This window comes from Scyliorhinus canicula, chromosome 5, assembly GCF_902713615.1.
Source record: "Scyliorhinus canicula chromosome 5, sScyCan1.1, whole genome shotgun sequence".
Lineage (NCBI taxonomy): Eukaryota > Metazoa > Chordata > Chondrichthyes > Carcharhiniformes > Scyliorhinidae > Scyliorhinus > Scyliorhinus canicula.
This window is the reverse complement of record NC_052150.1, coordinates 156,039,331-156,055,151: the sequence shown is the minus strand read 5'-3', so window position 1 is coordinate 156,055,151 and position 15,821 is coordinate 156,039,331. Positions and strand designations below refer to the sequence as shown.

At 55.1% G+C, this 15,821-nt stretch overlaps 1 protein-coding gene across 2 annotated transcripts in view; it reads left to right on the top strand.

Annotated features, from left to right (window-relative positions):
• Positions 1–15,821, top strand: part of LOC119966349 (zona pellucida-binding protein 2-like) — a 116,781-nt gene that overhangs the window by 15,617 nt on the left and 85,343 nt on the right. For both annotated transcript variants that reach the window (XM_038797874.1, XM_038797873.1), the window contains exons 2-3: positions 22–195; positions 11,635–11,760. In XM_038797874.1, the coding sequence (XP_038653802.1) occupies positions 22–195; positions 11,635–11,760 (300 nt within the window). The remainder of the gene's footprint in view (positions 1–21; positions 196–11,634; positions 11,761–15,821) is intronic.

The following is a 15,821-nucleotide window of genomic DNA, read 5'->3' as shown; positions in this document are numbered from 1 at the left end:
TGTCCATAAATTCTGCTTTAGATGGTAATCTCTATAAGAAAAATTCTGAATGGCATTTACATAAAAGAACGTCAAGATTAAGGAGGGATGATGACAGTATATTCCAGGGAATACTCGCCAGTTTACCAGATACATCATCACAAAGTATCTCAACACCTTTTACAGATCAAGTCATTGGTGCAGAAGGAGAAATTGGTAAGGTAAACTTGCATGCTAAAGATAATGCTGAATTTTACCACACAGTCTTACCAAGGCATTAAATGAGCAAGTCAAAATATTTGTTATGTTTCTTGTCGATTCTGGTTACAAATTTACTTAATTCAAATGTACCATAAGTTTGAACTTCTCAAAGGGACACAACTTGAGAGAATCCTATAAGACAGGTTTGAATCATAGAAAGTAGAATCCAGAAGGTTTGTGGCACAGAAGAAGGCCCAGCATGTCCACACTGGCCAAAAATATGAGACAACAAGCCTAATCCCACTTTCCATCATTTGATCCGTAGCCCTGCACGTTACAGCATCTCAAGTTCACATCCTTGCATCTTTTAAATGAGATGAGGTTTTCTGCCTCTACCACCATTTCAGGCAATGGGTTCCAGACACCCACCACCCTCTGAGTGAAAAATCTTGGGCGGGACTCTCCATCCCGCCGCACCCGTTTTCTGGTGCAGCGTGCCCCGCCAGCAGCGGGATTTTCTGTCCCGCCATCCAGCCAATGGGGTTTCCCATTGTGGGCACCCTCACCCCGTCGTGAAATCTGCGGCCGTGAGTGCGCTGCTGGCGAAACGGAATATCCCGCCGATGGAGAATCCATCCCCTTTCCTCATCTCCCCTCTGAATCCTTCTACCATACACTTTCAATTTATGTCTCCTTGTCACAGACCTCCCTTTTAATCAAGCAAACTCTTACTTGTGACAAGTGAACTTCAGGAACCTTGATCTCGTAGCAGACTGAAGAAGCATAAATTAACGATGAACCAAAATGTAATTTTTTTTTTTAAATAGAAAAAATAACTTGCATGAATGTAATAGTTTTCATATTTTCAGGATACCTTAAAATACTTTGCACCAATGAAATATTTTTAAAGTGCATTTGTTGTTGTCGTGTAGGTAATTTGCAGTAGGTAACAGGAAATAAAAACTAAATTTCAAATACCCTTCAAAATGGACTACAGGCCAAGTATCCTTTGGGCGCAATTCTCCCCCAAAAGTTCTAAGTTCGTTTGTGGCAGTTTTTTCAGGGAGTTTGCCGTCGGTTCTGCCGGCGAGTTCTCAACCGCTGTTCAATGACACTTATTCACATTTTTGGGCCCTGGGGAGTTTCTCACCTGTTTAGACCACACTTAGTGGATGCGACTCTCCGACCTCGTTACGCTCTCGTTCAAGCGAAACGAGGCTGGTGAATAGCGGGAGAGGCCAAAAACGAGAACCGCGACAGGTGCCAAACAGTTTGCAATACAACGGGCCCGCTTCCGTAGGCGAAATCGGGATCTTGCCGTAGTGTGGCGAGAAACCAATTATCACCACTTAAACCCAATTTCCATACAATTAGGCGTCCTCTGGGGGCTCTGAGACCAGAGGACTCCGGCGCGCTTGTCGACGGCATATGCACAGCTGTGCCGGCCTGTCCCGTATGCTGACTATGAGATGATTAGTATTCCTTTTGAAAAACGTGAACCTGGCGGAAGGGCTTCCGTGTGGAGCCGAGGAGATAAGTAGCCACCTTTGTACACAGGCAAAGAGCCCGGGGGCACTGGGATTGACGCCCCTGTGCTCGGCAGGGGGTGGGGGGCCCTCGACAGGGGTAGGCCACCATAAGAGGGTGGGGGGAGGAGCTGGGGTGGTCAATCGCTTGCTCCACCACCATGCTATGCCAACTCATAGATTATGTGTAACCGTTACGGGGTCTGCCCCAATGACCACCCATAACCCCCACTGACTGCTGAGGCCTCTGGGCGTGTGGCTGAAGGCTATTGCTGACAGGGAATTGGCAATCGTGAGCAAGTCACACATCCCAAGTGAATTCCCGAAGATGGGCGGGCCATGTAGCATGTGGGAGTCATTGCCTTCTATCCCAATCACACTTTGATGCCTGGACACTGTGCATGAACACTGCAGGAGGCAACACCACACACGCAGCAGCCAACATCCGAACACCAGGGGATGGGACACAGCTCCAGGGACATATCCACGGCCGGAGGGTGGGTGGGTTCCAAGGGGAGGGGGAGATGCCTGGAGAGATGGGCCAAGGTTCAGAGGTCAGCCCGCATTGTGGATCAAAGTGACAGAGGCGCCATAATGGTTGTGCGTAAGGGTGTTTAATTTGTAAGACAAGTCCCCACTTGGTGCCGCCCTCACGCTCCCCACTCTCATCCCCCTCACCTCCAACCTACACTCTTCCCCAAAACCCTCCCCGGGTGCCCTCAGTGATTCTCGATGTGCTTGGCGTACCTAGCCATACCACTAAGTCTGCTCTCCCACTACGTCTAGGTGTCTCCCCAGGCTGCATATCTGAGGTGGAGGCAGCCAGCTGCTTACCTCATCCCGTGGCTTTAGATGCCCCTGACGGACGTCCTCTGGGGGCTCTGAGTCCGGAGGACTCCGGCGCACTTGTCAAAGGCACATGCACAACCATGCCGCCCTGTGCCATGTGCTGACTATGAGGTGCGACCTCTTCAGAGGGGTGGAACTCGGGGGAGCTGGTGGCCACCATCGCCACTCCATGGACGGGTCGAGGTTGGCACCCAGCCCCTTTTCCGCCCGTTCGGTGCCCATAGGGCCCTGTGGTTCACCTTGGGATTGAAGGGCAGCTGGTTCGAGCCCCGTCTACCCCTGCATCATCTGGCTCTGCCAGCCTTGGCGGTTCCCATGGTCTGCACCATCATGTCGATGCCCTCGGTGATGCTCCTCAGTGACTGAGCCATGCTTTACAGTGCCTTGGCCATTCGGAATTGAGAGCGGGACATGTCCCGCAGAACCTCATCAAGGTCGGCCTGGTACTGGGTGACATCCCCCAGTGAGACAGTCAGTCTGCTGAGACCATGGCCGTCACTGACTGCGCAGTTCCTTGGATACCTTCAATAATGGTGCTAACGTCATGCACAGGCTTTCCACTGCAGTAGCCATCCTAGCAGTGTTGGCCTCAGTGCCATGCATTACCAGCGCCATCTCCTGCGCCTGTAGCCTTTGGGATCTTCCAATCGGCTATGGATCTGCTGGAGTGTCGCTGACGGATGGTCCCTATCGTCTCCAACAGCTCCGAGAACTTCTGTGCCACAGGCTCAGCACCAGGCTGGGACCCAGCTGAATCTTGGGACCCAGCAGCCCCGACTGCTGTCTAGCCAGGGAGTTCCTGCCTTCATCTGATGTGCATCAGCAGCAGTGTGGTGTTCGGCATATTGTGCCTCTGAAACCTGCCCACTAACATTTCCCACTGAGGTGTATCTGTGCTGGTGGAGGGCGGGGATGAAAGCTGTACTGCGACTATAATGGTGGCATGCTCGGCGCTCTCTTCTGAGTTAGTCTCCTGGGAGACTGGAGTGGGTGTTACCTGGGTTGGGCTGTCACCGATGGCTGGAGGACCTGCAGGAGAATGGGCATGTGGTTAGTGGGAGGAATGGGTCAGTCAGTAAGGCAATAACAACTCATGTTTAATAGGGCGGCATCCGCCAGCCTCCGTGTGGGTGACTGCCCTGTCCTCGGCCACCCCAGTCACTTCTGGGGCACGCTCCTCGAAGGAGGTGAGGATTCCGAAATCCGGCACCCCTCCACCAGTCTGGGCCCTTTCCCGCTGATTGTAGGCGAGCTTTTCCTGAGGAGACACAGAGAGGGCATCGTTAGCCAAATGCGTGGTTCACAGTGGTGGGAGGGTGTGTGTGAATGGATGGTTGGGGGGTTGAAGGGGAGGGTTGGGATCGCATGGAGACTTGGGGGATGGATTCTTGTGGGGGTGTACAGGTCCCGGGGGGCGGGGCATTGGTGTGCACACACTCATGCTGCACAGTGTCGGTTGTTGACTTTATTTTGGCACTGTAGGCCAGAGGCATTGGTGTCTACTCACTCCTGCTGTCAGGTGTAGGTTGCTGTTTTCATTTTGGCACTGTAGGTCAGTTCTCCTGGTCACATTCCCCGAGCTCACAGCTGCCGCCACCTCATCTCAGGCAGCACTGACTTCCCTATGGCTAACCATCCAGGACCCTTGGGGGAACAGGACATCCTTCCTGGCCCCCACTGCATCGAGGAGCGTCCCTAGGTCAGCATCCCTGAATCTTGGGCCTGGTCTCCTCAGCACCAATGTTGCGAGCCTGCTGGGGTTGGCAGAGTAAGTGCAGCTTAAGTGCTTCTCCACTTTGTTAGTCAGGGGTCGGCAGGCGCAGTGCCGCCAAATCGGCTGACGAAGAACAAAGAAAAGTACAACACAGGATCAGGCCCTTCGGCCCTCCAAGCCTGCGGCGACCATGCTGCCGGTTGATGCGCTATCAATTGCACTTAAAGACTCGAATTGGTACAAGAGAGGCTTTATTACAGTTAGATGTTTATCCTCCAACTGCAGCTGGTAGAATGGCAGCTCAGGAGAACTCATACATATTTATACGGCTCCCTGTGGGCGGAGCTAGCCGGCAGGGGCTACCCGCGAACCTGTAATACAGGTACTGCTGTACATCCCCTAATACAGGCACACACACAATTACACAGTGGTGGATCACCACATTCACCCCCTGGTAAAAATGTGTCCGGCGGGGGTGACGTGGAACTATATACAGAATACGTGAATTATTTACAGAGGGGAGGGAAAAAAAATTAAGTGTCCATCTTGTAACCCGGTGCCCGTCAGAGGTTAAGTCTGTCCGGTGGTCTGACGGTTCGTTGGGAGCGACGCAACAGTGGTGGCGATGTCTGTACAGGCGGTGTTGGCGTCGACGGCGTCGGTGCTGGCGGTGTTGGTGCTGGCAGTGTTGGTGCTGGCCAGTGGCTGGATGACTCGGGGGGTGTGGCAAAATCTTCCATGTCCTCTAGCGTGGGCAGGGGAAGGAGGGATGGACCTGGTGGGGCTGATGCTGGGAGCGCCGGGGGAGGGGAGGGTGGCGCGTGGGCGGGGAAGTGTGTGGGAGTGGGATTGGCACCCGAGGGAGCAGCGCCGGCCCTAGTGTTGCTGGCGCCCCGGGCAAGCTGAACTTCGGCGCCCTTGGGGGATCGAGGGGGGGGGGGCTGAGGGGGTCTGGGGGGGGGGCGGGGGGCCGAGGGGGCGGGGGCCGCGGGCGGGGCCGGGGTGGGGGCGAGGGAGGAGCTGGGGGGGGCGGGGGCGGGGCCGAGATGGGGGGGCGGACCCGAGGGGAGGGGGGGCGGACCCGAGGGGAGGGGGGGCGGACCCGAGGGGAGGCGGGGGGGACCGAGGGGAGGCGGGGGGGGACCGAGGGGACCCGAGGGGGGAGGCGCGGACCCGCGGGGGGGGCGATCCTGAGGGGGGTGGGGGGGCGGTCCCGAGGGGAGGGGGTGGGCGGGCGGGGAGGACCGGGGGGGGGGGGGCGGGGGGAGCGGACCGAGCGGGGGGGCGCCTTGGGGGAGGGCGGCCACCGCGCATGCGCTGGTTGGCACCGTCCCAACTGCGCATGCGCGGGACCCGAGTCTCTGGCGCCCCCCAGCACATGGCGCCCCGGGCGACTGCCCGAGTTGCCGGTGCCTTGAGCCGGCCCTGCGAGGGAGCTAGGTCCCTGAGCGAGACCGTATCCTGGCGGCCGTCGGGGAACTCCACGTAAGCATACTGGGGGTTTGCGTGGAGCAGGCGTACCTTGTCCACCAAAGGGTCCACCTTGTGGAGCCGGACATGCCTACGCAGTAGGACCGGCCCTGGAGCTGTGAGCCAAGTCGGGAGCAACACCCCGGATGTAGACTTCCTAGAGAAGGTAAAAACACGTTCATGGGGCGTGTTATTCGTGGTAGTGCACAGTAGAGACTGGATGGACTGCAATGCATCCAGGAGGACCAGCTGCCAACGAGCGGCTGAGAGGTTTCTGGACCGTAGGGCCAGCTGGACGGCCCTCCAAATGGTCCCGTTCTCCCTCTCTACCTGCCCGTTTCCCCGGGGGTTGTAGCTGGTCGCCCTGCTGGAGGCGATACCCCTGCTGAGCAGGAACTGACACAGCTCATCGCTCGTGACTGTCGACATTCTGTTGACCTGTTACTGTGGATATAGTCGGGGAAACCAAACAGAGTGAATATGGAATCGAGGGCCTTGATGACGGTGGCAGACGTAATATCTGGGATGGCGAATGGGAACCTAGAGAATACACCGACCACACTAAGGATATACGTGTTGTGGTCGGTGGAGGGGAGGGGTCCTTTGAAATCCACACTGAGGCGTTCAAAGGGGCGTGACGCTTTCACCAGGCGCACGCGGTCTGGCCGGTAGAAGTGCGGCTTGCACTCCACACAGACCTGGCAGTCTCTGGTGACTGTCCGTACTTCCTCGACGGAGTAGGGCAGATTGCGGGCTTTGACTAGGTGGTACAACCGAGTGACCCCCGGATGGCAAAGGCTCTCATGCAGGGCACGGAGCTGGTCCACTTGTGCGCTGGCACATGTACCTCGGGAGAGGGCGTCTGGGGGCCCGTTGAGCTTGCCGGGGGGATATAAGATCTCGTAATTATAGGTGGAGAGCTCGATTCTCCACCTCAAGATTTTATCGTTTTTGATCTTGCCCCGCTGTGTGTTGTTAAACATGAAGGCTACCGACCGTTGGTCAGTGAGGAGAGTGAATCTCCTGCCGGTCAGGTGATGCCTCCACTGCCGCATCGCTTCAACGATTGCCTGGGCCTCCTTTTCAACAGACGAATGTCGAATTTTGGAGGCATGGAGGGTGCGGGAAAAGAATGCCACGGGTCTGCCTGCCTGGTTTAGAGTGGCGGCAAAGGCGACATCTGAAGCGTCGCTCTCTACTTGAAAGGGCATTGACTCGTCTACTGCACCTGCATCCCGGCCTTGGCAATGTCTGAGCGAATACGGGTGAAGGCATGTTGTGCCTCGGCTGTGAGGGGAAATTGAGTAGACTGTATCAGTGGGCGGGCCTTGTCCGCGTATTGTGGGACCCACTGGGCTAGTAGGAGAAGAACCCCAGGAGCGTTTGAGGACCTTGGGGCAGTGGGGAAGGGGAAGCTCTATGAGGGGGCGCATGCGGTCGGGATCGGGCCCCAGGATTCTGTTTCGGACTACGTAGCCGAGGATGGCTAAGCGGTTTGTGCTGAACACGCACTTCTCCTTGTTATAAGTGAGGTTGAGGAGAGATGCGGTGTGGAGAAATTTGGCAAGGTAGGCGTCGTGGTCCTGCTGGTCATCGCCGCAGATGGTGACAGTATCTAAGTACGGAAACGTGGCCCGCAGTCTGTACCGGTCAACCATTCGGTCCATTTCACTTTGGAATACCGAGACCCCGTTAGTGACGCCGAAGGGAACCCTAAGAAATTGACAGAGGCTACCGTCTGCCTTGAAGGCAGTGTATGGACGGTCCGATTTGCGGATGGGGAGCTGGTGGTATGCGAATTTAAGGTCAATCGTTAAGAAGACCCGGTACTGTGCAATCTGATTGACCATATCAGATATGCGAGGGAGGGGGTACGCGTCGAGCTGCGTGTACCGGTTGATGGTCTGACTGTAGTCCACGACGATCCTGTGTTTCTCCCCAGTTTTAACCACCATCACTTGGGCTCTCCAGGCCTCAATAATACCCTCCTGAAGCAGCCGCTGGACTTCGGACCTGATGAAGGTCCTGTCCTGGGTGCTGTACCGTCTGCTCCTGGTGGCGACGGGCTTGCAATCTGCGGCCAGATTGGCAAAGAGGGAGGGAGGCTCAACCTTGAGGGTCGTGAGGCCGCAAACGGTGAGTGGGGGTAGGGGCCCGCCGAATTTGAGGGTGAGACTCTGGAGGTTACATTGGAAATCCAGGCCCAGTAATAGTGTAGCACAGAGGTTGGGGAGAACGTACAGGTGGAAGCCGCTGAATTCAACGCCTTGTACGGTGAGGTTGACCATACAGAAACCCCGGATCGGGACAGAGTGGGATCCGGAAGCCAGGGAGATCCGCTGGTTGGCGGGATGGAACACAAGGGTGCAGCGCCTTACCGTGTCCGGGTGGATGAAGCTATCGGTGCTCCCGGAGTCTAGTAGGCAGGAGGTCGCATGGCCTCTGATGAGCACCGTCGTCGAAGCAGTAGCCAGGTTGTGAGGATGGGACTGGTCCAGCGTCATGGAGGCAAGCAGCGGGCGATCGGCCAAGGAGGAACGGCAGCAACCCGGGTCCAGCGGTCCAGTCCCGAGGGAGGACGAAATGGCGGCGTCCAAAGTACCTGTGGGGGAGAAGATAGCGGCGCCCATGGTGCGTACGTTGTGGGAGCGGCGCCCATGGGCCGCACGTGGACCTGGGGGGAGAAGATGGTGGCGCCCACTGGTCACACGTGGCCCCGGGAGCAGAGGATGGCGGCGCCCATTGTGTGATCGGCTGAGGGAAGGGAGAGAAGTCGGGCGCGATAGCGGCAACTGCGCGGGCCTGACACACCGCCGCAAAGTGGCCCTTCTTGCCACAGGATTTACAGGTGGTGGCATGGGCTAGGCAGCGCTGGCGGGGGTGCTTCTGTTGGCCGCAGAGTGTGTGGTGTGGCGAGCAGTGCGGGCATATTGTGCGGGAGCGGCCCCAGTCGGGGGGGGGGTCAGTTGTGGGGTCCACGAGGGGTAGGATGGGTGGGCCGCGCGAGAACTGTACATTACGAGAAGCGACCGTCATGGAGAGCGCTAAAGTTTTTGTCGCCGTTAAGTCGAGCACGGCTCCTTCCAGCAGTCGTTGCCGGATGGGGTCCGATGCAATTCCCGTCACGAATGCATCACGCATGAGGAGATTGGAATGTTCCGTGGCCGTGACGGCCTGACAGTCACAGTCCCGTACTAGAGGGATAAGGACCCGCCAGAAGTCTTCAATCGTCTCACCAGGTAGTTGTACGCGAGTGGCGAGTACATGCCTTGCAAACAGAGTGTTCGTCTTCTGGACGTAATTTTCTTTAAGGAGTTCTATGGCGCGTGCGTAATTCGGCGTGTCCTGTATGAGCGGGAACACGCTGGAGCTCAACCTTGAGTAGAGAAGTTGAATTTTCTGAGCTTCCGTCGGTGCGGGGTCCGCTGAGGTGATATAGGCCTCGAAGCAAGCCAGTCAGTGATTAAAATCTTTTATGGCGTTTGGCGATTGCGGATCCAGCTGCAGGCGATCTGGTTTTATCCTGATGCTCATGATGCGGAAAATCTAACTGTAATAAATTGATGCGCTATCAATTGCACTTAAAGACTCGAATAGGTACAAGAGAGGCTTTATTACAGTTAGATGTTTATCCTCCGACTGCAGCTGGTAAAAAGGCAGCTCAGGAGAACTCATACATATTTTTACGGCTCCCTGTGGGCGGAGCTAGCCGGCAGGGGCTACCCGCGAACCTGTAGAACAGGTACTGCTGTACATCCCCTAATACATGCACACACACAATTACACAGTGGTGGATCACCACACCGGCCTAAACTAAAATCTTCTACACTTCCGGGGTTCGTATCCCTCTATTCCCATCTTATTCATGTATTTGTCAAGACGCCCCTTAACCGTCACTATAGTCCCTGCTTCCACCACCTCCTCCGGCAGCGAGTTCCAGGCACCCACAGCCCTCTGTGTAAAAAACGAGCCTTGATTTGCAGCCAATTAACGTTGAATGCGTAACCGGGCTCACTGGGCCGAGCGCCGGGAAGCTCGCGGTAATTCCCGCTCACTCCAACACTCAGAATTCTTTCCGGAGACTCGCACCCTGAATGTTTTGTAGCACTGGGGAGCTGAACTCAGAGATTGGGCCGCCATTTTGAAAGAGTGCCCTGATATCTAAGTGAGCTTGTTGGTCCCCCAACCCCCCCCCCCCCCTCACACACATGGGCACTACCCAAACCCCCCATGTGAGGACACCCTGCTATGGGGTCCCTGGGGGCCCACCCTCTTCAGACCCCTCCAAGCCCCCTTACAGCACCCCCCTTCCAGGACCCCCACCCATCAACCCTCCCCCCCCCCCAACTGCCCAGAGGCCACTAATTACCTGCCCTGCACTCCCTCACCCTTCAAACCCTCCCTCCACCGTCCTTTCATGGGCATGGCCACCCCTCGGTGCCTGACTCTTGGCAGTGCCACCTGGGCACCCTGGCAGTGCCAGGGTGGCACTGCCAAGGTGCCAGATGGGCAGTACCAATGTGCCCACTTTCTAGGGGGAGGACTGGGTCCACCCTGCACTGTCTCTGACCACCCAGCGGCCTTCAATGGTCCCAATGGCCTCCAAACATTCTTTGGGATCAGTACTGATCGACGCAAGGAGGCCGGAGAATCGAGGGAGGCTGGTGTATCCTGGGTAGGTAGGCCTTAAGTAAGTTTACAACCTACTTCCATGAGCACCGTTCGGTCCACCCTAACCCTTGGGTGAGTCTGCACTGGCCCTTGCAAAGAGCACCCTACTCAAACCTATCTCTACCCTATCCCCGTAATCCAGTGATCCCCACTGAACATTTTTAGACACAAAGGGGAATTTAGCATGGCCAATCCATCTAATCCGCACTTCTTTGGACTGTGGGAGGAAACTGGAGCACTCGGAGGAAACCCATTTTCCAGCATTTGGTCTCAGGCTTTGTATGCTGTGGCATTTCAAGTGCTCATCTAAACACTTCTTAAATGTTGTGAGGGTTCCCACTTCTACCACCTTTTCAGGAAGTGAGTTCCAGATTCCAAGCACCTGTTGGGTGAAAAAGTTTTCCTTCACACCTCCTGTCCTTTAACTTAAATCTACACCCCCTGGTTATTGGCATCTCTGATAAGGGAAAAGGTCCCTTTTTATCCACCCTATCTACACCCCTCATAATTTCAAACATTTCAATCAGGTCCCCGCTCAGCTTTCTCTCCTCCAAGGAAAGCAACCCCAACTTACCCAGTCTCTCTTGAAAGCTGAAATGCTACAGCCCAGGCAACATCCTGGTGAATCTCCTATGCACCCTCTTTAGTACAATCACTTATTTCTTGTAGTGTGCAGTGCAGAACTGCACAATGTACTCTAGCTGTGGCCTAACTAGTGTTTCATACAGCTCCATCATAACCTTCCTGCTCTTACATTCTATGCCTTGGTTAATAAAGGCAAGTATCACACATGCCTTCTTAACCACCTTATCTACCTGTCCTGCTGTCTTCAGTGATCTATGGACAAGCACATCAAGATCCCTCTGACTGTCTGTACATCCTGGGGTCCTACCATTCATTGTGTAGTCCCTCTAGTGCAGGGCGTCTAGTTAGTTGTCTGCACTGTTTACCTTGCGAACCCTCAAGGGACTTCAGCCCTTGTAATGCAAGTAGCCTCGGCCTATTTGCAGTATTCAAAAACCAAAATTATCTGAAATGCAAAACAACCCCAAGGGTTTTGGAGAACGGATACTCGACCTGTAATTATGTTCTGATGAATTGGTGATCAAGGGTATTAAACTGAATGTAGTTTTTAATTGGTCTGTAAAGCCTACTTTCTCTGACACAATCATAAATATATTAATCTAATCAGGAATTTAACTTATTGAAATCCTTTATTTCTAGTTGCAGTTTTCTTCCACGTTTACTCTGTAGGCCAGACTCTTCAGTGCCTAACAAAGGAACTTTCATCCCAAAGTCTTGTGGATCCAAAGTTTCAGTGGATTGGTCCAAATGGACTAATTACTAAAGGTATATATTTGGTTTGCAGAAATATCGTTCTCATCCTTTATCTCCACTTTCAAATCATCAGCAACTGCAGGAATTGTTTTCTCCACTGTGTAACGGTCAACATTTGCATCCCTGGCCCTTTCTCCAGGATCACTTTGTGCACTTCTCGTCAACAGTTTCAAGAAAAGCCTGACAAGTAAAAACTTTTGGTCACTTTGTAAATGGATTAAATTAAAGATAGCTGACATGTGACTCTTTCTGTGCTCAGCGTCAAAGAGGACGGAAAGCCCACCCATCCTTCCCATTTTGCTACCAAAAGAAAAGTGGTATTAGGTTGAACAAATTATCTGAAATTGTCTTTTTACTATCCAAGTATGTAGCAATACCAATGTTTATTTTGGTTTTAAAACTGTACTGGATAAGTTAATGCACCAATTTAAACACCAAAATGCAGCCATCTTCAATTGACAATATTAGCCAGCCAGTCAAGTAGGTTAAATATTACCTCATGGAAATTACACTTTGCCCTAAATTTCAGTGATGCACGATCAATTGCACAAAAGACTCAGATTGGTACAACTGTGGCTTTATTGCAGTCAGATGCGTGGCCTCCTACTGCAGCTGGCGAAATGGCTGATCAGGAGGAGGCCATGCATATTTATACGGCACCTTGTGGGCGGAGCTAGCTGGCAGGAGCTGCTGGCGAACCTGTAGTGTAGGTCCTACCGTACATCTCCTAATACAGGTGCACACAGTTAACACAGTGGATCACCACATTCACCCCCTGTTAAAAATGAGTCCGGCGGGGGTGGCATGGAACTATATACAGATTAACAAATAATTTACAGAGGGGAGGGGGAAATGGTATATGTCCATTTTGTAGTCGGGTGCCCATCAGAGGTTAAGCCTGTCCGGTGGTTTGACGGTTCGCTGGGAGCGTCGTAGTGGTGGTGGCGACGTCGGTGCTGGCGGTGTTGGTGCCGGCCAGTAGTTGGATGACTCCGGGAGCGTGCCAAAATCTTACTTGTCCTGTAACGCGGGCAGGGGGAGGAGAGATGGACCAGGTGGGGCTAATGGTGCGAGCGTCGGGGGAGGGTAGCACGTGGGTGGGGAAGTGTGTGGGAGTGGAACCTGAGGGAGCCAGGTCCCTGAGTGAGACCGCATCCTGGCGGCCATCAGTGAACTCCACATAGGCATACTAGGGGTTGGCGTGGAGCAGGCGTACCCTGTCCACCAAGGGGTCCGCCTTGTGGAGTCGGACATGCCTACGTAGAAGAACCGGTCCTGGAGCTGCGAGCCAAGTCGGGAGCGACACCCCGGATGTGGACTTCCTAGGGAAGGTAAAAACACTTTCATGGGATGTGTTATTTGTGGCAGTGCACAGTAGAGACCGGATGGAGTGCAGTGCATCTGGGAGGACCTGCAGCCAGCGAGCGGCTGGGAGGTTTCTGGACCGTAAGGCCAGCTGGACGGCCCTCCAAACCATCCCGTTCTCCCTCTCTACCTGCCCGTTTCCCCGGGGATTATAGCTGGCCGTCCTACTGGAGGCTGCTGAGCAGGAACTGACGCAGCTCATCGCTCATGAATGAGGATCCCTTGTCGCTGTGGATGTAGTCGGGGAAACCGAACAGAGCGATGATGGAGTTGAGGGCCTTGATGACGGTGGCAGACGTCATATCGGGCATGGGATGGCGAAGGAGAACCTGGAGAATTCATCGACCACACTGAGGATATATATGTTGCGGTCGGTGGAGGGGTGGAGCCCTTTGAAATAACGCTGAGGCGTTTAAAGGGGCGGGACGCTTTCACCAGGCGCGCACGGTCCGGCCGGTAGAAGTGCGGCTTGCGCTCTGCACAGACCTGGCAGTCTCTGGTGACTGTCCGTACGTCCTCGACGGAGTGGGGCAGATTGCGGGCTTTGACGAGGTGGTACAATCGAGTGACCCCCGGATGACAAAGGCTGTCGTGAAGGGCACGGAGTTGGTTTACTTGTGCGCTGGCACATGTACCAAGAGAGAGGGCGTCTGGGGGCTCGTTGAGCTTGCCGGGGCGATACAAGATCTCATAATTGTAGATGGAGAGCTCGATTCTCCACCACAAGATTTTATCATTTTTGATCTTGCACCGCTGCGTGTTGTTGAACATGAAAGCTACCGACCGTTGGTCAGTGAGAGTGAAGCTCCTGCCGGCCAGGTAATGCCTCCAATGCCGCACCGCTACAACGATAGCCTGGGCCTCCTTTTCAACAGACGAATGTCGAATTTCAGAGGCATGAAGGGTGCGGGAAAAGAATGCCACGGGTCTGCCTGCCTGGTTTAGAGTGGCGGCAAGGGCGACATCTGAAGCGTCGCTCACTACTTGAAAGGGCAGTGTCTCATCTACTGCATGCATCCCGGCCTTGGCTATGTTTGCTCTAATACTGGCGAAGGCATGTTGTGCCTCGGCCGTGAGGGGAAATTGAGTGGACTGTATGAGTGGGCGGGCCTTGTCCGCGTAGTTTGGAACCCACTGGGCGTAGTAGGAGAAGAACCCAAGGCAGCGTTTGAGGGCCTTGGGGCAGTGGGGGAGGGGAAGCTCCATGAGGGGGCGCATGCGGTCGGGATCGGACCCCAGGAGTCCGTTTTGGTCTACATAGCTGAGGATGGCTAAGTGGTTGGTGCTGAACACACACTTCTCCTTGTTGTAGGTGAGGTTGAGGAGAGTGGCGGTGTGGAGAAATTTGGCAAGGTTGGCGTCGTGGTCCTGCTGATCGTGGCCGCAGATGGTGATGTTGTCCAGGTATGGAAACGTGGCCCGCAGTCTGTACCGGTCAACCATGCGGTCCATTTATCTTTGGAATACCGAGATACCGTTAGTGACTCCGAAGGAAACCCTAAGAAATTGATAGAGGCGACCGTCCGCCTCGAAGGCAGTGTATGGACGGTCCGATCTACGGAGAGCTGGTGGTAGGCGGATTTAAGGTCAATTGTTCAGAAGACCCGGTACTGTGCAATCTGATTGACCATATCAGATATGTGAGGGAGGGGGTACCCGTCGAGCTGCGTGTACCGATTGATGGTCTGGCTGTAGTCCACGACCATCCTGTGTTTCTCCCCAGTTTTAATCACGACCACTTGGGCTCTCCAGGGGCTATTGCTGGCCTCAATTATACCCTTCCGAAGCAGCCGCTGGACTTCAGACCTGATGAAGGCCTTGTCCTGGGCGCTGTACCGTCTGCACCTGGTGGCGACGGGCTTGCAATCCGCAGTTAGATTGGCAAAGAGGGAGGGGGGTCAACCTTGAGGGTCGTGAGGCCGCAAACGGTGAGCGTCGGTAGGGGCCCCCCGAATTTGAGGGTGTGGCTCTGGAGATTACACTGAAAGTCCAGACCCAGCAATAGTGCAGACGTTGGGGAGGACGTAGAGGCGGAAACTGCTGAATTCTACACCCTGGACAGTGAGATTGACCACACAGAAACCTCGGATCGAGACAGAGTGGGATCCGGAGGCCAGGGAGATCCGTTGGTTGGCGGGCTGGACCGCGAGGGAGCAACGCCTTACCGTGTCCGGGTGGATGAAGCTTTTGGTGCTTCCGAAGTCCAGTAGGCAAGAGGTCACGTGGCCGTTGATTTCCACTGTCGTCAAAGCGGTGGCCAGGTTGTGAGGACGGGACTGGTCCAGTGTCAAAGAGGCGAGCTGCGGGTGGTCATCCGAGGATTCAGATGGGTAGCGACGACGACCCGGATCTAGCGTTCCAGTCCCGTGAGGGAGACCAAATGGCGGCGATGGCGGCGTCCGGAGGACCTGTTGAGGAGAAGATGGCGGCGCCCATGCAGCGCACGTTGTAGGGGCGGGGCAAGATGGCGGCGTCCATGGACCGCATGTTGCGGGGGCGGGGCAAGATGGCGGCGCCCATGGTGCGCACGTTGTGGGGGCAGGACAAGATGGTGGCGCCCACGGGACGCACGTGGACCTGGGGGGAGAAGATGGCAGTGCCCACTGGTCGCAAGTGGCCCCGGGAGCAGAAGGTGGCGGCGCCCATTGTGCGATCGGCTGGGGGAAGGGGGCGATTGTAGGCGTGAGAACGGCGACTGCGCGGGCTTG